The sequence below is a fragment of the Sylvia atricapilla genome, chromosome 8 (genome assembly GCF_009819655.1).
Source record: "Sylvia atricapilla isolate bSylAtr1 chromosome 8, bSylAtr1.pri, whole genome shotgun sequence".
NCBI classification, from domain to species: domain Eukaryota; kingdom Metazoa; phylum Chordata; class Aves; order Passeriformes; family Sylviidae; genus Sylvia; species Sylvia atricapilla.
In genome coordinates this window covers 18,277,685-18,303,250 of record NC_089147.1, presented here as the reverse complement: position 1 = coordinate 18,303,250, position 25,566 = coordinate 18,277,685, and the positions used below count along the sequence as shown (strand labels likewise).

The 25,566-nt window shown below is 43.2% G+C and overlaps 1 protein-coding gene across 3 annotated transcripts in view; it reads right to left on the bottom strand.

Moving 5' to 3' along the window:
- ARHGAP22 (Rho GTPase activating protein 22) overlaps positions 1 to 25,566 on the bottom strand; it is a 125,116-nt gene that overhangs the window by 1,229 nt on the left and 98,321 nt on the right. For all 3 annotated transcript variants that reach the window (XM_066323896.1, XM_066323897.1, XM_066323900.1), the window contains exons 5-9: positions 16,758 to 16,965; positions 12,998 to 13,130; positions 7,986 to 8,059; positions 6,931 to 7,052; positions 3,791 to 4,694 (exon numbers count right to left, since the gene is read on the bottom strand). In XM_066323896.1, coding sequence (XP_066179993.1) covers positions 3,791 to 4,694; positions 6,931 to 7,052; positions 7,986 to 8,059; positions 12,998 to 13,130; positions 16,758 to 16,965 — 1,441 coding nt within the window. The remainder of the gene's footprint in view (positions 1 to 3,790; positions 4,695 to 6,930; positions 7,053 to 7,985; positions 8,060 to 12,997; positions 13,131 to 16,757; positions 16,966 to 25,566) is intronic.

Genomic DNA, 25,566 nt, shown 5'->3' with positions numbered 1-25,566 from the left:
AACTTTCCTTTCCCAGCACCAGACTGCCTGGCTAAGGAGATGTATTAACTAACTCCTCACTTAGGCAGAGTTCAAGTATATAATTCCAAAATAATCTTTTAACCTCTGTTTTCATCCTTATCCTGTGTTTCCCTATATCAATCTCCAGTACAGAGGAATATCCTTAGGGATCAGACAGTCCTTCCTCACCATCAAATGGATGGTGTTTTCTGTAAAGTTTATTGTTGACATTGGAGCGGGTGTGAGATTTTATGAAACCAAACTTTTCATATAAGAAAGAATCAGAAGAACAGTTCTTAAATGTATCTGCTCTTAAATGTATCTTAAATGTATTTGCTCTGAAGCAAAATTCAGAGCATTTCACTCAGGAGGTCAAAGAACAAGGTTCATGGTTTTGTGATTTCAAAGAAGCACAGAAGGCACAGCACTTTGTGTCCTTCCCCTTGTGCTTCCCAATCACAAGACCAAGTAGTGGTATAAATACTGAAGAAGGAATATTTTCAGATAGGAATTTCTGATTACTAGAATGTGACCTTAAAAATCAGCCTTATACAATGAAAAATACCCCTCCTCTAAATAAAATAAATACAATCTTTAAAAGTAATTTCCAACACAAAACCACCCCCACCTCTCCTTGATCAGTCCAGTACTCAACTTTGAAGATGAGGTGTGGCATCTCTGTGAAACTGTGAATGGGTTATTTTTGGTCTGGGTAACTGACTATCTAGACCATGCTACTGCCTCCATAACAAAACAAAAATGAAAAAAGACAGGAGCCTTGGGCAATCCCAGGAGAGTCTGAATTCCACTTTATGACCAAGAGGCAGTGCAATGCATCACCTTAAACTTTTCCTTTCTGTTCCTTTACGTACAGCTGAAGATGGCAGTTTGATTATTGTCACAGTGCTCACAATGAATCAAAGTCACGGGTGCACTGCCCTGCACCAAGTCCAGCAAAAAACAGTCCCTTTGGATGAAAGCAGACCTTTATCTCCAGCTGGAATATGACACTTCTGAAGCTGGGATGCTTCTCCACACACATGGTAACAGCTCTGAGCTGCCAATTACATTTTCTACCACTAACTTAACTACAGCAGCCTAGACTGAATTACACAGGGTCACAGTACTTACAGCATTTCTACATTCGTAGCAGTTCTCTCTCCAAATACTTCCACTTTCTTAAGAGTCCCAGGTGGTAAACATGAATTATTGAAACTCAACAGTAAATGTCTGATAATTATATTTACCTTGAGGGAGAAATGCTCTGGAACAGAATGGTTACAGGAAGGCCATAAAACTTGCCTCCCTCTGACTAAGAGAGAGAAAATGGGCAGTTGATGAGAAATAACAGCTTTTCCATCAGCAAGTGTTCCTTACCTCTGCCCCAGGCAGGTACTCACTCTGCTTTCCCTTCACTTATGTACGTGCCAACAAAAAAGCTCATATTCTTTCATTAAAACATGGCCTGCTAGCTACACGCAGTTCTGCAAACCACACAAGCACATATACAATTTTGGGGGACTAAATTATCTTCCATAAAATAAAGCTGGCCAGGCAGCCTAAATCTTTTGTGCTAAGCAGCCTCTCTTCTTTGCTAGTTAGCTCCTGTCTTTCCACAGTAGCAGACTTCCATGCAGTCTGAAAAGGAACATACTTTTGCACTCATAAATCGTGCAAATGTAGTAAAAACATTGCAAAATTTTTGAGAGCTGAAAAACTTGGCTTGAAATTCTTAGGCTTGACAGCACAGTCCTTCAGGCTGTAACCCTGAACAGCTGGAGTCATCCTGTTTAATACAAAAGGCAGTGATTGCATCTTGCCTGGTTTTATGTAACTCTTTAGTTCATCCGGCATTTTCCTCTCAGCTACTTTGCCCTGTGAGACCTGGACACTTTAGTCCTCCCCTTGAGCCACAGTGCTCTCTGTCCTGTCCAGCTGCAGGCAAGAGGCAGGTGTTGGAGCTGAAGCACCTCACCAGCTGGAATGAAGAACAGGTCTTCCTGGATGCCCCCAGTGTCAGCAGCTTAGGGCCCCATTGGAACAGTTTCACTGATAAGAGGTGGGAAACCATCTCTTCCCCCAGGCAGCAGGCAAGAATGTGCAGCTACACGTTTCCAGGTTCTGCAGCTTGGTATTTCTGTTTATTAACCTGTATCCCTGCAACAAGGCTTGCCAGGGCAGCTCTGCACAATTAAATGTAAGGCACATACCCTTACCTCCCTCCCATTCTGCATCAGTAGGACATCTAAAAAAACAAACCATGTAAGCCATGAACTTCCACTCTCCTTCACAGACCCTTCCCAGCATCCCATGCTAGCAACTGCTGGTGTTTCATAAGCTCTTATGCCTAGAACACAACAAGGTGGGGCTTTTCTCCCATCCGGGGATGTTGGGTGGTAACTGAAACTGCTGCACAGCCTCATTCTCCTTCCAGCTCCACACACCAAGGCAGGACAGTGCAAGAGGCAGAAACGCAGCAGAGGCTGCCAAGCCACCACCAGAGGAAATCATAAAATAAAGCAGGAAGATAACAAGTAATTCCAACCTTAAGAACTGGCCCATGGGAAGAGATCACAGTTCAGATACATTTTTGAGAAACTACCTTAACAAGGAAAAAGTGCCAAAACCCGCAGCCTAAAGCTGTTCTGTACAATACAACTGCCTTATGTGTTTTTGGTACGACGTCTGGGAGACTGGCAGCATTTTCATACCTCAATTTCCAATCTGAGTTTTAGTAATTGAAGGAATATAACAGTAACAACACAAAAAACCCCCAAGCCCTAAGAACTCAACTCTTTGTAAGAGGTGGGACTACAGCCTTTCTTCACTGCAGAATACTGGTGCTGCAGAGCAGCATCTATTATAATATGGTGTAGAATTTTGAATGTGACTGTATATTAAAATATATCTAACTCCTTTAAGCATTAATATTTCTTGTACCTATTTCCCTGAATGCTTTCCTAAAAGTCTTTCTGTTATCACATACACTCATAAAACCTAATATACTCACACAAATAATTGACTTGCTTGTTATTAATACTTTCTACAGCCCCAGCCTTACACACAGGTCTCCTGAAAACTGAACGGAATTTTTCTGAGCTCAGATGGAAAGTACAGCAGCAGCAGTTGTGCAAGGAAACACCAGTTGGCAAATGACACAGTTCAAGCTGCTCTCCCAAGCTAGGCTGCGCCATCAGCTAAGGACCACTCTATATCAGAAACCAAAAGTGAGGTTTCTAGAAGTTCAACACAAAAGGGCAGCTGAAAACATTACAGCTGAGATGCAGTCCCAATACCACCAGTCCCAAAAAACTGTGGAAAACAGTCAAGAGCAGTTACTTTAACAATGCTGCTGTTGGGAAAAGAACAAGAAGCCCTCAGTTTCAGTCTGGTCTGGTACAAGTATCAGCACCTGCACAGACCATCCTTTTTGGGGCCTGAGCATCCTGAGTCCCAATTCCTGCCTACAAGATGTTTGCCTTGCTGTTTCTCTGAGGACACTAAGAGCAGACCTTGGCATTACCTGTGCAGTTCTCATTTACAATGAAAACAAAGAATGAAGTATTGGATTTCCCTGTGTCATTTCCCTTTTTCTTTTGGATGCTCTCTTAAATCAGAGAAAGAAAAGTTGGATTCAGAGAGTAGCAAGGAAAAAGTAGAACCAAATCTGCTGCCACCCAACCCCAAACCTTACGGCTGATCACCTGATAACCCTTGGTATTCCACACCCATGTTGAGAAGGGAGAAAGTTGACAGATTACTTCCTTGTGCTCTCTGCAGATGACATTACCTTTTGATACTAGTCTCATACTCAGTCCTCTGTTTGCTCAGTTCTGTCTTTAGCTCCACCACCAAGCTCTGTAAGGCCCTGGAGCATTGGACAGAGTCTCGGGAAGCTGCAGCCGGGTCACTCTGTTCACTGCTGCTGCTGCTGCAAGCTTCAAACCTGTCCATGCTGTTCTCCAGATCTGCTGTCTTGACCTCACTCTGAGACAGCGAGCCCTGAGTTACCCACTCAGTTTTTAGGGAGCTTAAAGCAGAAGAGTCACTGGCCCGACAGGCTGGGCAGCTGCTCACTGAGTCCATCACGGAAATCTCACAGGATGATGTAGACCAGGTGGTGCTGGCCATGCTGTGTGTGCTGAGGGACAGGCTGGATGAAGGGACATTGTCATAAGTGGAGAGTCTCTGGGAGGAACACGAGTCTTTCACTCGTTCCCCAGAGGCTGTCCGGCGATGGCCTCGGAGGGAGTACAAGCCGTTCATCAACCAGTTCCCGCTGGAGGAGAGGTTGGGGATATCTAAGGATGAGCTGCCCAGCTTTGGACTCACAGACCGGGCTCCCTGCTGGCGGAAGGAGTATTTCCATGGAGGCAGAGTCTGCACTCTTTTACTGGGGCTTGTGGCAGGCTGAGTCAATTTGCCACTGTGCTCTGGAGGAGTGATTTTCACTGCAGGTCCTGGCGTGGCCTCTAGAGTCACAGCATTGCCAGAAGGCAACTCAGCAGGGCTGGCAGCACTGTTCTGTGACTTGCTGTCCTCCCCGTCCTCCTCGGAGATCCACTCGACAGTGCTGCGCTGCCGCACAGGTCTGATTTCCAGCTGGCTCCCTGGCACATCCGCCTGAGGAACAGCAAAGATCCGCCCCTGTTCACTTATCAGAACTGTCATCAGGTGCTGAACTAGCGAGGTGCCTGTGGACCGAAAACAAAGGCAAGCAGGTGAGGAGACATGGAAGACCTCTGCAACTCACCCCAGCCTGTTTGCATGACTAACTAGGTTGCACCCAGTTTCTTGGTCTGAACAGGCCCAGAGCTACTGCTTATTGAAAAACCATGAATTTCAGCTCAGGCCTTCTGCTGCACCCAGTGTATAACGAAACTTGCAGGAAGTATGACATCTGAATTATACATGCACTTGCAGAGGGCGTACAGCAAGTGCAGAAAGTGCTTGCAGTTATTTAAATCCACAGAAATGTTCTCCCACTGGAGTGGAGCAGACCATTATGAACTGATAGAGAACACTGCTTATCCAACCTAATACAAAGCGCTTCCTACAAAAGAGAAGAATCTTTCGGTTGAACAGTGAATAAGCAATTCTGTTTTTAAGTATTGCCTGAAATAGAGAATTAGGGTTCAAGGCAAGAGCCTGATTTTATTGATGAGTTTTTGACCTTGTAATTGCAAGATGTGCTGAGCTTACCTACCACTTCTATTTTATGTCTGTGAATGCAGGAAGAGAACTAAATGTCTTGAAGATAAGGGCATTCCTAACAATTTAGCTGTCAAACTTCAGGTATTTCTATTCGAAATGCATGGCTTAAATTTCAAGAGAGACACAATTAGAGTGCTTTTTGTTAAGATCTCGTTATCAGTTTATTTAGGAGATTCAAATTACCCTGAAGCTAAAAAAAACCGAGTCTTTGCACTTCTCTGTTACTTTTATCTAACCAACCTCAACTAAGTTCTCATTCAAAATAAAACATTGCTAATCCTATTATGAGTATAATGATTAAGTCTAAAAATCCAGCCTACAGATCCCAATTTTTTACACATCGTATCTATGGCGATACAGAATTCCAGGTCAGATCACTAGTGTTTTTTGATGATGAGACTCCAGCACCTGCATGTGTGCACCTACACACAGTACAGGCACCTCTGCCATCGGATGAGCTGCAGAGCGAAATGCCTGAAGTGATCTGAAGCCGAACTTGTCCCCTGCGCCAGCTGAGCAGAGAGCCCGCTGCTGGCCAAGGCTGAGAGAGCCGTACCAGCGCTGGCCCGGTGGCCACTAGGGGAAGTCCCAGCATCGCACACAGGCTGATTTCAGCTGTCCCCACCTCCAGCACCGAGTAACAAGCACTGCTCCTGCACTCCCTTCTCCTCCCCGATTTTTGTACCTTCCACACCTCCAGGGGAAGGTATCAGATTTGCCCTTACTAATATGGCCCACATCTCTGTGGTAGGCTTCCAGTCCCTAAACTACTGTAATATGTCAGATCATGCTCTGAAGTTGTCCTGTTGCATTACAGTGAGTTGCTATCGTGGGAGACACATCTACACGTCACCTGTGAAGAGTTAAAGTCACTGCTGCTGCTAAGGCATGACAAGACTGGCCTTCTAAGAAGGATTTGCATCACGCAAAATACCATGTCAGCTGTTGCCTACAGCTAGGGAGCAGAATCAGAGCCAAGTTCAGGCATCCTGGGCATAACATCTCCATCTGTGCCTAATTAATTCCTCAATGCTTTTTGCAGGCTTGCCAAAATCCTGCAAAACTTTATGGGAAAACCTTGCTAAAACTTTCACTACAGTAGTTGTGTTTCAGTGCAACCTGGGAGAGGAGCTGTATCCCAGCCCTAATGTCAGTCTACTTGATTCACATGGAAGCAAATAATTTTAAAGCTTCAGAATTTTTTATTTTTTTTTAAATTTCAAATTAACTGATTTTCAACTCTATTTTTTTATTATTTTTTTTTTATTCTGTGAAGTTTTGGTCCATACAGCCTCCTTAGAGGACAACACTTCTAAAATGCTTCTAGTTATAGCCACTGTGGCACAGCCAGAAGTACAGTCCTCTCCTCATGGCCTGGATGTTCTCTACAGGGAGCTGTATAACCACTGAAATGCACCAACCTAAATGATTGCAGTTTGGTCCTTCAGCACAGCCCTTCTGAATAAACAGCTGAGCTTTCATTTTAGCAGTAGGTTCACAAAGAGTTTCAAGGGCACAGAGAGAAGAGACACTCCCAGCTCAGTGGTGCATGGGATAAAGATGCCAGCTGGAATACCCCTCACAGGCACTGCTGAGAAGGATGGCTTGACTTGTTCTAACTGTGCAGGTAACTGATACAGCTACCAAGGAATGTATGGCTTTCACTTACAGCTCCAAATCACAGCTGCGGTGCCATCCCACCAGAACAGCACCTACCTTCCATCATGGTCACCGGATCCTCCATTTTGGGCCGCAGTATGTTTGGTCCAAATACTGTAGCCAGGTTCTGGACACTCATCTTGTTAATGCTGGAGTGAGCCTGAACTTCATCAAGGAACCTTAAAAAGCCGCCCCAGAAAAATCAAAGGAGGAGGGAATTATAAATAAGTAATTTCTCAGACTATAAGCATTCAGTTTAGTTCTGTTTTCATACAAACCTGACACCTGAAATGATTCAAGGAAGTATTGTAGCTGAGATATTCAGGATAACCCTAGATCCCTCCTAGTGTATGAACCAGAAAAGACAGGATGTTTTCTGCCAGAAGTATCTACCTAGCATGAACCCAGGCATCTACTGGGTGTGGAAGGACAGTTTTTTACATTTTTATAGGAATTCTCAAATTACATGGATTGACTTTAAAATTTTCACTTACAGATATAACAGAAGTAATAAGTCATCTCCTTGTCCAAGAACTAGCAGCCTGTGGAAAGAGCTTAGCGGCTTGGCTTGAATCTAACAAAATACAGATCACAGAATGATAGAATGGTTGGAGTTGGAAGAAGCCTTTAAAAATCATCTCCTTCCAATCCCCAGAAAAAGAGGCAGTCCAAAAACTGGGAAAATCAGCAGAGATGGAAGGAGTCAAGGCTGTGGGGTCCCTGGTAATCCAAGAGGAAGCCACTACTAACCCCACTTCCAAACCAGAGTAAATGCCACTGGCTATTCTGACCGCATCTGCTACTCAGCTTGTGTCATAAATCTTCCAAGTGGGCAGTCTCTGGAGTAAGTGTCTACCTTGAGTGGTCTGTAGGTGCTTCTGAAATAAACAATATATCATTCATGCCTGCTGCCAAGGCTGCAGGTGGCAGCAATTTGCTTGGCTGATCCTCTTGGATAAACCAAAAGCTTCCTTCAGGCAGGCTGCATCCACGTTTTTTAACTTACATTTAAGTGGTTTTTGAATATTCATACTTTCAGAGTATATTATTTGCATATAAGACAGTCTCACAAAACTTAGAGACTTTTCCAAGTGTTAATTAATTTCACTTACTTGCATATGTATTTGAGGAGGTTGTAGTTGGCTTGGGGTAAATTCTTCACCTGTTTAACCAGTTCCTGGGTACCCTGAGGGACAGGAAAAACAAGAAGCAGAGCTATTAATGTAAATGCTGGAAAGCAGATGTGACTTTCCTTTAGGACTACAAAGTCCTCTTTCCACAGCCAAATACTGAACAACAGATGATAACACACAAAGAGGCTTTTCTTTAGAAGAGGTGTCATCCAGTGTGTCATGCCTTACCAAAATCCAAGGTCCAGAACTCAATTCAGTTCTCAGTGGAAATCCTCCTGTAAACTTGAACGGCAAATATAGAAGCCTTCATTTAATGAAGTCCTGCCAGCCTTTAAACCTGCCCACTGGCATTGATATCAGTGCACCAGCAGATGTGCCTTTGCCTCTTTGAAACTTGGAGACACTGAGTGTGATGCCTTAAGTTTTAGCTTTCACATTTTCCAGATTGTGTACTGCATTAGCATGTAACTCTGAACTTCATATAAAGTGTTAGCAAGTTCTCTTCACAGTTTAGTTAGACAAAACAATCCTTTTCCAGCTTCAGAACCAAGGACACTGTTGCAGCTTCAGGCCCAAATAGTATAAACAACAGCGAATTGAGGAGAGCAGGCTGGGAGGATGTGACTTCATAACCTGAAGCTGTAATTGGTTAATGACAGTTGATGTCATTAACCCCAATATGTAAGTGGATCAGAACTTATAAAAGTGTGAAAATGTGTGATCCGTCCTCCATCTTGGGTGTAGCCTCGGCCAGGCTCTTGTACTGCCCAAGGTGCGTTCTTTGAAGGCCTTTTTAATAAATACCTACTTTATTCCTCCTTTAACACTTTCTAGCCTCTGTTCTAGGTGGCCTCTCAAGGCATCAAGTGCAGTATAAATACACTGTGGTAATGCTCAGTTGAGCAGAGAAAAGTTTTTTTTCTTAAAAAAGCTAAATTAGTCCAATTCAACTGCCTCCTTTTCAATGATGTACTTCCATTTGCAGTCATTCTGACCTGGGACATACTTCCTCACAAAATTTCTGTCTTTACAATAAAATGTAAGATGACACATCAGCTCAAGGAATGACTTAAACCCCCAAAGCTACTTAAATCATCTAATGGAAACCTCTGACTGAGGAGGCTAACTGTCCTGCCACAATCCCAAGTATCATTTGCTTGTTCCTGTCAGTGCTGCTGTTGCTCTGGAGATTTGCTTATTTTTGGAGACAACTAAACCTTTTGTGGAAAAACAGATACCAAAGCACATTTAAGGAAGAGTGATAGCTGCTAACTAATGATGGAGAAATTCCAGAAGCAAATGGTTCCAAAAAAGTGCAGCTGAACATTCATTTCAAACTCTCCGTGAATTTTTATGGAGTGTTAGGAAGGGAATTCTGTTGGCCAAACTCTTGCAATGTATTCCTGATTTCTCTGGTCCAGACAAATCAGAAAAATCCGTAGAGCAGTGCCTATTCCTGCCTTCCTCTTTATTACTTTAAATATATAGGTAGTTTATTATTTTTTACATCCCAGTATAAAAAAAGTTCTCTAATAAAAACCCAAAACTTAAAATTCTTAAAAGGAGTAACCTCTTTATAATTCCTTAGCTTAAACACTGTGCTAGTTTAATGGTGACTGTGAGGGAGATACCATTAAAAGGCCAGTCGCTTCTGAAAATCTCAATCCTCTTTTAAACTTATAAAAAGGTTTTCATCAAGGACAGCTGCTACTGATGTGAAGGTTAAGGCCAGCTGTTCAACTTTCAAGTGACGAGTTTGAACTAGGTGAGCTAACAGACCTAATTCCATCTTGAATTTTGCTCTGCAACCCAATTTATTTCAAAGAGGGAAATCAGAATGGTATTTAGTGCTATATTTCAGGTGCTCTGAATTGAAATGCCATTGGCTCCACTAGATGTAAGAGAAAACTTTGGAACAGAAACTTAGGCAGGTGTGAACAGCAGGAAACATGACCTAAAGGTAAAAGATGCTACTTGAAGAAAAAAGGGTTCTAAAAATTTATAATCCATGCTTTGTCACAAGGAATCTCAGTCATAGCATTACACAGAGAGTATCTTTATATTCATCAAAGTCCAAACACCTGACAGGTTAAAAAAAAGGTTTTTCCTCTACTGCAGCATTTATCAGCTCTGCCAGATTTGTCCTTACCAAGGCCTGGCCAACAGAAGGCAGAGGCTTAGCCTAGGAACACCATAGTGACAGCACAGAGGAAAACACAAGCTTGAAACCTCTGTAGTAACACACAGCACTGATCATTGCCAATGGCTGCAGCCCAGCAAGCAACAGAAGCACTGTATTGTTTTTTATCATGGGATTTTGCAAAAATAACTCTTACCTCTTTGAAAATGCTGCTTTCCAATGAACGATACCAAACCCAAGGATTTTGCAATGTGTGCAACAGATCAGCACCAATTCAGAGCTTCTAGTTTGGCTGGAAAACTAGCAACACTTTAGATATTCATAAAAAATTCAGATGCCTCTTTAAAAAAACACTCAAAACCTTGTGATCAGTCCACTGAACTGCTGTGTGCATGTCTAGAGTACAGGTAGTAGTGAAGGCTAAAATACCACCACGTCAAGGCAGCTCAGACTCAAATGAATTTTTAGCTCTGTCAAATGAGTTTTCAAAATCTGTCTTGCTTTAAATTTTCAAATCCCCCTCCTAGTCAGCTGGGATCAGAATCAAATCTTTTTTTTAATGCTGCAGTGCTGCTGAAATACCTGGAGACCTCAGCACCACCCAAGGTCTCTGTTAATGACCCTGTTTGTATTCGAACACCAGAGATCAGCTGAGTGCAGAATGAAGATGAAAAGCAATTTGAATAAAAACTTAGGGCTGTACTGGAGCTACGCCAGGTTAATAATCACCATGATAATTCCAATCCATAGCAGCATGAGGTGCCAACAATTTTATCTGAAAGGCTATTTTGCCTGTAAGCAATTCTGGGTTTTTTGGGTGTGAGGTAAGGATGGCCATACAAAATGAAAATTATATTAAGAGTCCAAAAGTCTCATTCAGAACTTTCAAGTGAAAAATTAAAAGAAAGCAGAACTTCAAATTAAACCAGTATAATTATATTTTGTTTCAAAATACTTTTACAAAATAAACCCCTTGATTTTTAAATTCCCTGCTTACCATTACGTGTTAAAAATCATGGTTTCAATGAAACCACGTTTCTGAAGGGTATTTTCCATGTGGGAGGCGAGTCAGGCCCCACAGGCTAGGTATGACTTTGTGCTGCATTCTGCTCCACGTGCTACTGTGCACGTACAGCCTCTCCACCCCTGGTGTGTGCATTCCACCTTCCTCTCTGAAAAGGTACACAGCCCACGTTGAGGTTCCTGGTTTCCCTGACAAAACCAAGATTGCTTATGTTTACAGCAGCACCTTAACAAAACAACTCTGTGCTATGAGCAGTGCTATACTTTATAAGTGTTCATTGTGGCTACTTAGTGATCCCCATTGCCTTTCTAATCCAAAGAGAATTCTGCTCTACAAGCCATTTGAGTCTGACCTTGCTCTCACAGATGTTGCTTCCAAAACTACTCCAGCCTGTGCAGACAAAATCAGGCAAACAATGTAGTTAATAAGATGAGCAGTGACGTACAATTATGTTTGCCCAATTTGGCAGTGTCTCTACTCTTGTGCAATAGTGCTTAATGGATCCAAAACTTCCCAGTCTGCACATCTTATGACCAAAGTCAAACCAGCTCCACCACCTTAGAAATGCTGTTTCTTGTGACATAACCACTGTGGGGTCTGTAACACGGCACCCTGCAAAGATGCCTGAGCTCACCAAGGATGAGGCAGAAAATGGTAAGTTTTGGAGGCACTAGACACACACCTCTACCTACTAAAATACAACACCAGTGCACTGGCACCATGATGTGGCTGTATCCAGAATGCAAGTATCCACGTGTGGTAACATGCTGTGTCGTGCACAGAAATTTGCTTTCTCACAGTTGACTAGAGGTTAAATTATTTGAGTGTTATGTGTCTTTTAACCATAAAAACTTATACTACAAATATGCAAACAAGCATCTTCCTGTGGGTGTCATAAAGGGCCAATCTCCACAGAGCCTTCTGCCATTTGAACTGAAAGTGAACCCCAGACTCACAGTGAGTAAAAGTTTTTACAAATCCCGCCAGAGACAAAGACAAGACCACACACAGAAAAGGGACAGAACTGCAGACCACAACTTACAAGCCCTCAGGCTTTTTCTCCTTTAGCAAAGGAAAGACACAAGCAACAGCCCTTGCAGCTTCTTTAAACTTCTGTTCTAGAAGGTGGCACCCACATCAGACCAGATCTAACATGCCTTTGCAATCTGCGAAGGGCTTAGGGAGCACCACAATATGGATGAAAGAGATCAATCAAACATATTGTAAATTATCCTGTTCCATGACTGCCACAGACTTTGTAGCTTCTGTCAGCCCTTTCCCTTGTCTGGAAACCAAAGAGAAGAACATTGTAAGAAGGCTCTGGCAAAGTATTCATAGCATTATTTCCCCCCATTCTAGAAAAAGATCATAGCCTGCCTTCTCATTGTGCCTTTCCTCTAAGAAATACAAAGACCATTGCACTGATCAATGTATCACCCACCAAAATCTTTGGGAAGGAGAATATACTGCTCTGATACATAAAATGAAAAACACAAAAGGAGTGACTCCATACAGCTTATTAGTGAGTGAACAGCAAAGCTGGGAAAGAAACCCAGATTTCCTCCTACCTTACATCTCTTGCCAATTATGCTACACAAGAGCTTTGCTCAGAAGAAAGCAGCACCAGGCTACAAGACAGACTTTTTTTAAGCAGCAGCCTGTGATAACAGGACCCCATTCCCAGCTTCAGGAAAATTCAGGGAAAGGTTCCCAGGGACTTAAATTAAGACTTGATTTAAATCAAGTTTGAAGAGATGAGGAAAAAACCTGTACTACACTGATTCTTGGGAACATCCTCTGAGGAGGCAGATTAGAAGAAACACTGACCTCTCCCTCATCTTTTGAGAGCAGCTGTCCGCAAGAAAGAAAATCTTCGTATTTGGCAAAGGGGATGACAGGCTCTGGCAGCTCTCGAAGGTAAAGCTTCAGGAGGGACGCCACAGTGTGAACATCTGTGTTGCTGCAACAGAGAAGAGGGAAGGAAATTTAGAAACCCACACTACCTCAAAGCTTGATGCCTTTCATTGGGGTGCATCAAGGTTCCTTTAGGGGCAGGGACAAAGTAGGCACATGGAAGGAAGCTCTTCTGCCAGTCATTGGTACTAGGCAGGAAGGTCTGCCTGGGAACAAGGGAAATCTCCATTCTGTCAAGATAGAAATGCACCTCAGGTAACACAGCCAGTAGAAGGGATATGCCCATGATACTGCTTAAGAAAGGGTGACACTGTGGTTCCTCTGCCAGTGTGGACCAGGAATGTGAGGAATAGTCCAGGCAAGTGCACAGTGATCACATAGCATTATTGACAACAGAGCTCTGCATCTCTATTCCTGAAACATAAACCTCTGAGCCTCTCAGTGATCCTTCTTGATACTCTCCCCAGCCAGCAGACACATATGGCTGATGGGCCGGGCTCCTATCATTCAGAAAAAATGGAGGAAGCTGTATTTCCTCCAGGTCCTCTACTGCCCTTTGGCATGGCTGCCTGGCTTGGGGTATCTGGAATTTCCTAGCCCATCTGTTATTATAGGATATCAGCTTTTATTTTCTCTCCCAATCTAGGAACTTCTTTTTCCTCTTCTTTCTCTTTTGCTTTAAAGTTGGGGTTGAGGTATCAGATCCCATGATGAAGATGAACCCTTTCCAGCTACCCAGCTTCTGGTGTATGATGATAAAGTCAATCCAGTTCCAATTTCCCATGTGGTACAACGTTGGTACAACATTGCAGATGATCTCCTCAAAGGTTTTGACTGTTGGAAGCCAAAACAGATTCTGTCACCAGCTCCTCCTCATCCACCATTGCCTTGACAGTCTTTAAAGAATTCTGAGAAAAACATATCAGTGAACATTGGGCAAGAGAGCTTCAAATCCTCTCTTCTTTCCAAAAGCTGAACCTCTTCTACTTAGTATGTTTCTTTTTTGGAATACACAACTAAAACAAAACTGGAAAAACGACAACAGAAAACTGTCAGCAGACACCATTTACTCCTTATCCTGCTAATGCTATTCCTCCTATTAAACAGCTCCATCATATTTGAGAATATCACAGTTTCACACAGTGGTTTTCTTCAGTGGATTATAGTGTTTTACAAACGAGATCAGTGCTCTGATTCTTTTTTTTTTTCCTTTAGTGTGGAGTTTCAGGCATGGATGGTGGATCTACCACTGAGAAGCAGAGCCCAGAACAGAGCTTCAGGGCCACTGGCTGCAGTAACTGTTCCATCCACGATGCCATATGAAATACAACCAGACTTTCAGTGGCATGAAAGTGCAACAGGAGGAGACTGCTATAAGTGCTTCCAAAACAGCAACACCTAGCCTTTCATAAGAACCCTGGAAAAGAATGCCTTTCAAAAATAAATATTTTAATTGCCAGTCATCACAAAGGTTTGATCCACCATGGGGTAGGGAGGCTATAAGCATCTGTAGTTACCAAAGACGTCTAAAAGTACTGACTGCAGCTGGGAAATAAGAAAGGCTATTCCTTTCACTGCACCTGATTTGGAAAGAAGCATAAGGATTTCACACTTCTGCTGCCAAGCTATCCCAGGCCATACAGAGATAAGTTATAGTTACATACAAAGAAAATTATGGTTGCTAGGAGGAGAAGCATTTCATTTAGCCAGAGGGAAACTGCCTCCCCCTTACCACTGTCTGTGACTACAAATATGTAAAACAGACTGTATGTATACAGGGAGACATGGTGGAAAGAGCAAAAGGCAGTAACTGGGACACCTTCAACTTTCCACCACTCAGGTACTCCAGGCTTACTTCCTTTGATTTTGCACTGAACCTTTAGTTACTGCATTACACATTGACTACCCAAAACGCAGGCATTCCTTCCTGGACATCCTCAGTGCCTCTCTTAAAGGGGAGACTTAGCACTGATCTATTTAGCCAGTGCAAATACCTGTGGAAATGAAGGTGCTTTACTTGGTGGTAAGGTACTGGAACAGGTTGCCTAGAGAAGCTGTGGATGCCCCATCCCTGGAAGTGTTCGAAGTCAAGCTGAATGGGCTCTGAGCAACCTGGTCTAGTGGAAGTTATCCCTGCCCATGGCGGGGAGCTGGAAGGAGATGAACTTTAGGATCCCTTCCAATCCAAACCACTGTACAATTGTATTTTGCTTTAAAAATGCTGGGTGGAGGCTTGGTTTATCCACATAACAATGAAGTTAGATAAGACTAAAGTAAAACATAAAATTGGAACTTCCACTCCTAATTCATTCCTTCCACAGATACTCCTGTTCCAAAGTGTAAGCACTGAATTAAGATAATTCTGATTCTGAACTAGAACACCCAGACATTCAGTTAAAAACACAAAAGTTTTGTTTAAGAAAAAATTAACTGAGACAATTTGATGATTTCAAACTTATTTTTTCAAGAAAATATTTCTAAATGTTTGACACTTCCATTTAGGGAGCAAATACTGTTTGTGGTTAGGAATCAAAGAAAGAAGGATGGGTGGTCTGGGAAGCTGAGGGAAGGGAAGAATTAGAAGAATGTTCCAAATAAACTCTAAAGATATACTTCCCAAGATGAGACCAAACACTGCTTCTGCCCACGCAGGAGACAGCGCTATCTCTTCCTGCATTGGTAGGCAGGGAAGGTATTGGTAATGTTGAGACTGGCTGCAGGTCTGGGGGAAGCTACCCCCCAAGGTTAATGTGTTGGCAATACACCAGATGCCACTGGCATCGCCTGGTAAAAGGGAGCTAGTGAGTTCCAGCAAGAAATGGTACCAGGTCTTCAAGACAAGATCCCAGATCTGATCTCATTTATGGACCTGCGGTAAGAAATCAGACCAGATCTACACAATGCCCTTGGATCCAAATATCCCTGAAGTTCGAGGTCTCTATTTCAAGCCTTATTTCACAAAGGGCTATTAAGCTTTGCACAATGCTGACCTTCACTCCAGGCAGGATGTACGTATGATAGAGTGGATGAAATGTTAGTTATGGGGTAAGGACAGCATTTGGCTGGAATGGCCTTGACAGCATCCACCTTTCTGATCATCTGACTGCATGAGGGCCAGTGTAGAGACAGTGCAGCTGAGAGCTACCCCTTCCCTTGCTGCCCTTGGATGGAGCACTCAGAGACAGAGACTCTTCCAGTGGGAACATTAAGCTGAGCATCTACAAAACAGCTGCTGGCATAAGGGCCAGGTAAAACATATCAAGTGGTGGTGACTATTCTGAAACCTGGTGACTAAGGAGGAGCCAAGACATTGCTCTGTACAGATCTGCCGGGAGAACACAACATCTGAAAGCAGGTACATTGTCTAGTTCACCTCTGTCATACACATTTCTGTGATGAGATCCCACCAACTGCTTAGTTTGCTGCACTCAAATCTAGCAGTGCTTTTCATTCAACATGTGCTTAAACTGAAATACTGAAGGAGCTCCACATCTGAGCTGAATAAAGATCTCCACACCCACCACCATGTGGGATAAAGTTCCATCAGTGCTTTCAACAGAGAGAACGATGGTATAGAAAGAATATGTAAGCTAGCATTGTCACTGCATGGCCATTCCTGGCAGATTTTACATGTCACACATACACCAGCCTGAATTTGGTGATGTCAACTCACCTGTCAAAAAGGGGTTTCTCTCCACAATCAAAAGAATCCTGCAGATCTTTGACAAGGTTGGCTTGTCCTGGCATCCGAAAGAGCCCCTCCTCGGTGAGACCTCTCTCCCGAATAAAATCCACACACTGTTCCACCAGCAGCGGGGCCAAGCGCTGGCCATACTTCCTCTCGTACTGTACCGTGTCCTCCAGGCGCTGCCCGAAGATCCCTGACAGCAGAGAGCAAGAGAGACATCTGGGTGTCAGCTTAAACTCTTCCTGAGCTCTTGCTTGGGGCACACAAGGAGGAAAGCTTTCACATGGAGGGGGCAGCCTTTGTGAAGGTCCAGTTTCTAACAGACTCTGAAGAATAAAGCTATTTTAAAAAACAAAGAATTACATTATGAATTTTTTTTTCTGCTTAACAATGCTTCAAACTATCCTCGGCCCTAAGCTGGTTTATATCCCATACACAAGGAAGATGGGCCTAAGGTTATAAGGTTAGGTTTATGGTTATCCATGGCTGTGCTGGCTTTAGATTAAATGATTATACTTTCATTCCATCTTCCATTCCAAGAAGACCAAAACAAAGGCTACATTTACTTTATGGGACATTTCCTTCCTGCATGCACCCACTGCTTAGGCTGTCATACAGCTGTCCTCCACTAGTTTGCAGCTGGCCAGCCCAACAGGAAGCAATCCCACTAGGCGGGGACCGCTAACACAGCAGAGTACAGCTGTCAACATTAGAACTGGATATTGTGAGAATCCTCCACCATCCTGGGAGACACTTTCTATTTCTTTTCCTTTAATTAAACTGGCTGAATGAAAATTAAAAATAATTAAAACCCGGTAAAATGCATGCAAAATCTATTGCCCTTCCTACTAAAAAGTGTGTGCTGTACTTCTTGCATCTTGAAAATATCAGAAGTATCATTTTCTGTAACGCCAGACTGGTCTAGGTTAAAGCTTCAGTCAGATCTACTGTAGATATGTATCATTAAGTCTGTTTCTTGGGGGAGTATGGAGTTCCTGGCCAATACCAGCTGCTAAATGCCACTACTGGCATCAGATCTTTTGGCAATGTGGAAAGGGCTCAGGCTGTGAGAGCCAGAGATCTTAGTTCAATGTCTACCACTAGGAGACTGCTCCATCTGAAAGGACTGCCACTGAGTTGAGTTCTGAAACTCTAATTCTAAGTGTTTCTTGGAGTAAGGGAGGATAGCAACCAAGTTAATCATGTTTTGGCAATAAAAATTCAGTAAGTGAGAGAATCCCAGATCCTACTCCCAGAATTTCAGATGACACCAGACCAGAGCAGGAATAAAGTTCTATGCAGAGATTTCTCAAAGCTACAAGAAGTTTTCTACAGATATCAAGGATCTTTAGATCATTCATTCAGCACTTACTTTTTCAAACCTGCAGGTCTAAAAAAAAAAAAAAAAAAAAAAACAAAACCAAAAACAAACAAACAAACAAACCCAAAAAACCAAAAAAAAACAAAAACAAAAAACCCAAAAAAACCCAGTATACAATATTGAAGTCACACTGTTTCACACCCAATAGCCAGAAGCAGTGCCTAATACTTGCACATATGTGCTCATACCAGGCCAGGAAGTTCTAAAGGTTCTGCTTACCTTCCCCCACTACTGAACATGTCTTCCTTTATTTTTTTTTTAGTGCCACATTCATTAGAGGCTGATAATTCCTGGTAGGACGTTCCCTAATCACCAATCACTGTTCTTCATAGGAGACACCATGTCGAACCATACCTGCTTTCTATACTCAATCTAACCCCACTGAATCCTCTGTGAAACAAACCTCTCATTATCAGTTTCAACTCATTGAATGGAAGCTGCAAGAAGAATCCTGAAGTCAAATTTCCTTTCCCTGCCTGTTTGTTATACATCAGAAGACAGAAACTTTCTCTACACCACAGCCTACACAACTGCATTACAGTATCAAAGCCGGAGGGCCATGAAAACTCTCAAAGGAAATTCCCTCATCCTGGCAGGAGGGCATGCCCTGGAGCATGGGAGTGACTTATCTTTATCACTGTATATTATGGGTTTATTGCAGAGTAAAGGTTTTACTAGTTCCTATTTCTAATCTCTTTGAATTTTCACTGAGTTAGGTGTCTCTAAAATCAGTTTCTAGGATAGGGAGTCTCTTTCTGCTTTTGCACAAATGGCTTTTTAATCCCATCATGTAGTCCCTGCTGTCATGATGGGGCATATCTATTTCCTTAAAATGATACATGTTGTCCATTTTTCTAGATGCAAGACAGATAAATTCAGGGAGCTCAGGATGTGGCACATGTCAGGGCAATACCAGCCCTTTTTTCTCAAATCCCTACTTGCAGAATCTGTTTCCTAATGGGTCTGTCTAGGGAAAACTCTGGGAATGAGGTAAATGGTCTGAATTCCCTAGGCATAAAGCACATATACAATGCTCTTCTATAAGCTCATGTTCTGATGTTTTAGACCTAACTCAGCCCAAGGACAAAGGCAGTGTCAGACACACATAAGCAAGCACACACACAACAACTCTATGCATAATCTCCACTGAAGAGAATCAACTTTTCCCCAGCCTTGCCTGGTCTGTGCTTACCACCATCTCTAATACATTTCAGGTAACATCAGTCCTTGCCTTCAATAGTCAACTTGGATCACAGCAGCAGTAGCTTTCTGTAGGGGCAATCTACCTGTGAGTGACTTCTGGAGACAAGGGGACTACAGTCAAATAGAGTCCACTGACACAGAGATTAAGGAATGTGAGGCTAAGGTAACAGAGATAGAAGGGTCATCTCCTTTGAGACTCAGATGGAGCAGCAGACGGACCCTTCACAAACACAGTATCACCATTACTGCAGGTGTCTCCTGCACAGCCGGATGCTGGGGATCCCATCTTTCCTCCTCACATATTGAGGTCAGTAATATTTTTCTCCTTGATAAAAAAAATCAATCTTTGGAGGAAATAAAGGCACTGAAATATCCTTACACTGATATATTGTTCACCTCCCTCCAGCTCATTTCAAATAAATAACAAGAAAGACCAGGCATGAAACCAAACATGACTGAGGAAGATGATCTGCCTATCACAGGATGAGTGAAAGGAGCTGGCACAAGCAAGGGTTTCTTCTTGTGGGACAGTGTCTGCTGAAGGGCTGTGCTACAGAGATCATACAGTCTGCATAGGTAATGTTTTGGTAGGAAGAGGACTCAAGCCATTGCCAGGGTGAAAGATTTCTTGCAGCCCAGCTCTCTCAGCTGCCTCCCACCCTGGTTTGGCAGCCCCACCCTGACCCAACTCCAGCTGCAGTCCTATGCCTTTCTCTCTCCCTTGAACTTGAACTCTAATTTTCCAGCGAAGCATTAGAAGGGATCAGCTCATAATATTTCACCCAAGCTAAGTCTGTTGCTAATTGCAACTTTCCTTTTGCTACATTTTTCAGTTACACTGCAGCTCCATGCTTTTTCTTTCCCTCTAGCCTACTTTTTTTTGCTGAGCCATAGACAAGGGCCACCACAGATGCTGCTCAGAAGAAAGACTGCACCCAGGCCAACTATTTCAGCAGTAAGAGAATTATGGTTGGTGTTAAGAGAGAAAAAGCACAGAGTTGCAGTTAGTGGGACTGGAAAGTTGGCCTTGGAGAAATTGCTCATCTGTGCAGTGGCTGCAGAACTTGTCCATGGCCTAGAAAAGAAAAATAGTGTTAAGATTCCTAGAAAGAGCAAGCTAAGGGCTATTTATGGAGTGGAGCTGCAAAGGGACTGTCAAAGGGAAATTTTAGATGCTGGCAGTTCCAGGCTTGCAGAAATCTTTCATCTAGGCATCTTCTGGGGGACCTTGAGGAAGTTCAAGAAAATTATCCCTTGGACCCTCTCAGCCACACTGGCAACAGACTTAGCAGATGTGCCTACTTCAGTCTCCCAGCACCGCACAGGGCAAACTGAGGAACTGGTGTCCTGTGGCTCTGCATAATTTGTCTCATTTCTCTCAGGTCTCAGTGCTTGTAAAAGTGATGTAGAAAAATGCCCCTGAAACTCCGAGTATGACAACATCTCCAGTTTGGACAGGGACTGCCCTGCCTTGCAAGGAGAAGCAATGTGGAGTCAGTCACACACAGCTCATCCGCCAGCTCCTCAAGGCACAGGCCTGTTTTTAATCACTGGGCCCTGCAGCTCAGACTGAACTTGGCAGTGCTTCACTCCATTTGATGATCCCGCTGGAAGACATTAAAGTATTTTTCTTCATTCTAAAGAAGGGGAGCCAGTGCCATCCAGTCACACTCCAGACAGAGTTAAGATGGAAATAAAGCCAAAGTTTACTAGCAACCTAAGGGTTAACTTTCCTTGTCAAACCCTTATCTATTGCTAGGCCCTTTTGTTTGGTTTCAAAGCACAAAAAAAAAAAAAACTCCAGCATGCCTGGAACCACATCCTTAATCTCAGAAAGATTCAAGAGATACTAAAAAAATGAGCTAGCAGAGCCACAGAATTTCTTTCCTCTACTTCAACAAGCTGCCTCTGTTCTTTAAAGATTTAGGTGACTCTTTGTGGAAAAAGCAAGCCAGGAATGATGTACTGACTAAGACACAGGCTCTCTGTCCTGGCCTGAACAGCTCACCCACCAGCTCCAGGCATACAAAGCCTATACATTCAGCTATGCTGTCCAGACACGCAGTGGGCAGGAAAATATATGCTCTCTGCTACATTTTTCTTCATCAGAGGCTCTGATTTCAACCAAAATAAACTAAAGACAGAGATAAAGTCAGTTTTTGAGTAGGTTTTCTTCATACGGAGGACTAAGGACTTTGCATCTGCTTAAAGTGTGAAAAGTCCAGGCACACCTACGTCAGCTGTATGTAGAGCTTACTCCACACACATTAAAAGATGTGTGGGAAGATAATCAGGCTTACACCTGGATGCTGCAATACAACAGCACATACACCCGCGCACGCATGTGGTGCCTCAGAGACAGGCAGCTTATGGATAAAGATTGTGTACGTGCTCACCTGCACAGGTAAGTGCCTGCTTTTACCTTCCCACTTTCATGCTTAAGTTCCCATTTATCTGTCCCTCTCACACATGAAAGCACTGAGAAAAAATCACGGGCAGACATTCAGAAATGCATATGCTGTGGAGCACAAAACACACACACAAATCTTTAATTTGTTTCCCCTCCTCTAGCCCACCCAAGCACACACTGCATGAATTACTGCAGCAGCAACAGAAAACGGAGTTTCATGGTAGGAGCCATATGTAGCTTAAAAAAGATAGTCCCAAACAACTAAACAATCCAGCCGGGAAAAGAATGCAAGAATAGGGGGAGAAAAGGGAAGCAAAAGACAGTTAGGAATCAAGAAAAATTGACAAAATTGCTTGCTCAGTCACACAAATGGGTCTGTGGTACAACTTGGTGTCTTCTGACCACGTTCCCAGAAAGAGCAGTGTTCATATACTAGAAGTTGATTGCTCTCATCTACACACATCCATTTAAATATTCTGTGTGTATGCAAAGCAAAACACCTCTCCCCAGAACTATCTCCACATAGAGTGGTATCCAGTAGTATTTTTGGCCATAGCCTGTGTCCTTCCCACTCCTTCCCCCTTTGTAAAGTCAGCTCCTATTTTAGATTCTTAGCCTCTGTCTGAGGCTACACTTAAATATCTGCTTTTCCTCTAGCAAAAGAAAACCACAACAAATCTAAACTCTGGAAAATCATCTCATACCTCTCGTTCTTGTGCAGCACTCCGCTACATGACAGGCGCTGAGCTTCAAGCAGAAACCAGGCAGTGTCAGACAGCAGGAGCGGCAGAGAAAGAAAGTCCTGACTTCAGGCATCAGACACATTCTGAGTCCCAGCACTGGCAGCTTTCCATTCACCCAGCGCTACAGAGCACAGCGCAGCCGATCTGCCCTGGGAGATAATCTCGGCAGCACATCTGGTCTTAGCTCCACAACTCGGCATTAATTATGACTTGTGCAGAAAGCATTTGAAACATCCAATGGGATGCAGAGCTCCCCGGCTCGCTCCGCACGGGGAGCGAGAGAGGAGAGAGACAGGCAGGTAGGGTCTTGCCCACCCTCGAAGCAGCCGCCAATGTAAACAGCAGCTAAGTATGGGTCACAAGTTTTAACAAAGGCATCCCCCATCGGCTCTGTAATATATTCATGCTCTAATTGCTTGTCAGATCTATTCTAGATAGCTGGAAAAGCTCAGCAACAGTTGCTGTCTGCATGCCACACTTCGGATCCTTCCTGATACATGCAATATTACTGTGCTGCAGGCAACCTGCTGCCCTGGTCTGGTCTCTCATCTGCTTTCAAAGCACCAGAAGCAGAAACCTAGTTTTGGAGGGGAACATTTCTCCACAGTAGCCTTAGTATGCTCTGAGAGTACCTCCACAGCTCTGGGACATGTTGAAAAGTCTAACAAAGCTTAGGAAAAGCTACACTCCCTGACCTGTGCAGGTTTTTTTGGTGCTTACTGCTTCTGCTTTAGCTCTTCACAGAGAAGTTGCCTGAATTAATAGCTGAGCTGAATAACTGGTAGAGGAAGGCACTACAATTCCTTACATGTGAACCAATACTCAGGCACTTTACTTGCAGGAAATCATTCGCCGCTCCCCAGCTCCTGCTCTCAGGGCAAGAAGCACGTCATTAACAAAAATGCTTACCATGCAATGCCCTGTGCAGTTATACAGAGGTCAGGCCTCCATCCATTCACAAAATGCACTCATGTGACTGCAGATCTACAGCAGTTACCATGCAAAACCCTTGTACCAGGCTTCTGACTAATTTTATCACTATTAGCTAAGTTTTCTCCCTCTGCAGGGAAAAAAATAACAACAACAAAACAACCTGTCCTCAGCTGCTCACCTGCTTCAGCTGTTAAAATGCCTGTGGTCACTACATAGAGCACATTCACCTGAACTTAGTGACCCACCCCTTGCTTAGCTACACTGTGGCCCTGTGTGAACACACATGTCTACGAAGATATTGACACAGCAGACAAGCGATGAGATTCTAGTCAGTGAGACAGTGTTATCCCACAACTAACTTCTCTATATTTTCTGTTTTTACCGAAAGCTCCTGAGGAAAAGAGTGCCTCTCACCAAAAGCTTCAGTTCTTTAACATGGTGAGATTCTTAGAGCTGTCATGAGCAGGGCCAGAAGCTGGCACTTTGATGATCCCTTCCAAACTAAAATAGTCTATGACTGGCAAGACAGTAAGGTATTCCTTAGCTATTTAGCATGGTACTGCACAGCTGGACACCAGAAGCCCAGTCAGTATACTAAACATATTTAAAGCACACTAAAGATTATTCAGAAAGTGATGGAAATCCTTAAACCAAAGGTACAAACGAGGTCCTGAGCACTCTTCACCCTTTTATTATCCTCTCTTCCCTTGTGGTGAACAGCAGGCTGCAGGTTAGGAAGAGCCTGCCCACAATGCTAACTGCTGGCAAGACAAATCTGCTTTTAAATGGCCGAGACACCACCAGAATTTCTGGTACTACTGGAACAATACCTCAAATTGTATCACATCTGCTAATAACATCATGATGCCTAGGACTCAGTGTTTGGGATGGGAACACAGGAGATAGCAAATGCAGACTTTTATTCTTCCATCCACTTCTCCATTTCTGTTTTCCATCTCTCAAAACACAGGAACGAGGAGGTATCCAATGAAATAGAAAGTCATGCCATTTAACATGGATATTGTTATACCCAAAGTAAAATTAACCTGTGAGATTCACAGCCTCTCTGTGCCCAAGGACACAGCATGACTCAAAGCATGATCAGACTTCAGCAGAACTTACAATGCTATGAGATGATAAAGCTGATGCAAACTCTTCTCCAAAGAGCAAACACAGCTCTCTGGTGAGAGAAAAAGCTGGAGCACATGCTCACTCACATAAGCATCAGAACTAAAGCAGAAAATGGCAGCTGCTTCAGTGTTAGTTCCTGCACAAGGGAACTCTGCAGCTCTAGGTGTCCTGTGACAGCAACACTGTGCTACACACTCAAGTAGCACATGTCTTCTTATATGAAACTCTCAACTCTTTTAAAAACATGGGGTTAAAATTCATGACTTAGATTATGGAATATGATGAGACTGGAATAAAAATCATTATATAAAACATTTTTCTTCTGTGTTTTGAATTTGCACGTTACGCTTGGATCCTGCTTTCTCTGCTAACCACATTTGCCAAAAATGAAATCCAAGGTTCACACATAATCACTGGATTGCAGGGGCTGCAGACTCCAGAAGTGTACTTGATACTGCAAGACAGCAATATAATCCAAATAATTTGCCACATTGCAAATATAAAATATCATCAAAGTTTTCACTCAGAGATCTTCCTATTCACATGTGCCAAGGAGAGAATGAGTAATAGAGACTGAACTCTTTCCCCACTGGTATGAAGTTCTTTAACTGTAGAAAAGTTTAGCAGCTCTTATTTACTAAAAAACAATTTAGGATTAGAAAATTGTTCAAACATTACACCTCCCATGAACTTGCTGCTGAGGAGCTGGAAGCATTTTCTTTCCCAATGTCATTGCAGGGAGACAAGAGAGCCCCAGCACTGCTTTCATGAGCTAGCACCAGTGCAGTTATTCTGTGGCAGGTACCAGAAAAAGGTAGAAAGCATCCTGCCTTTACACACTACAAGCCTGGATTGCCTGGAAAGTTCACTACAGCTCACACCACCCTGGAATATCCAGGCACCCTTCAGGCTTGGCATCTAACCCAGGTGAAATTCAGTCTTCAGTCTGGTTGCAACAGACAGGAATGGTGAACCTGCATGAACTCAAGAGTA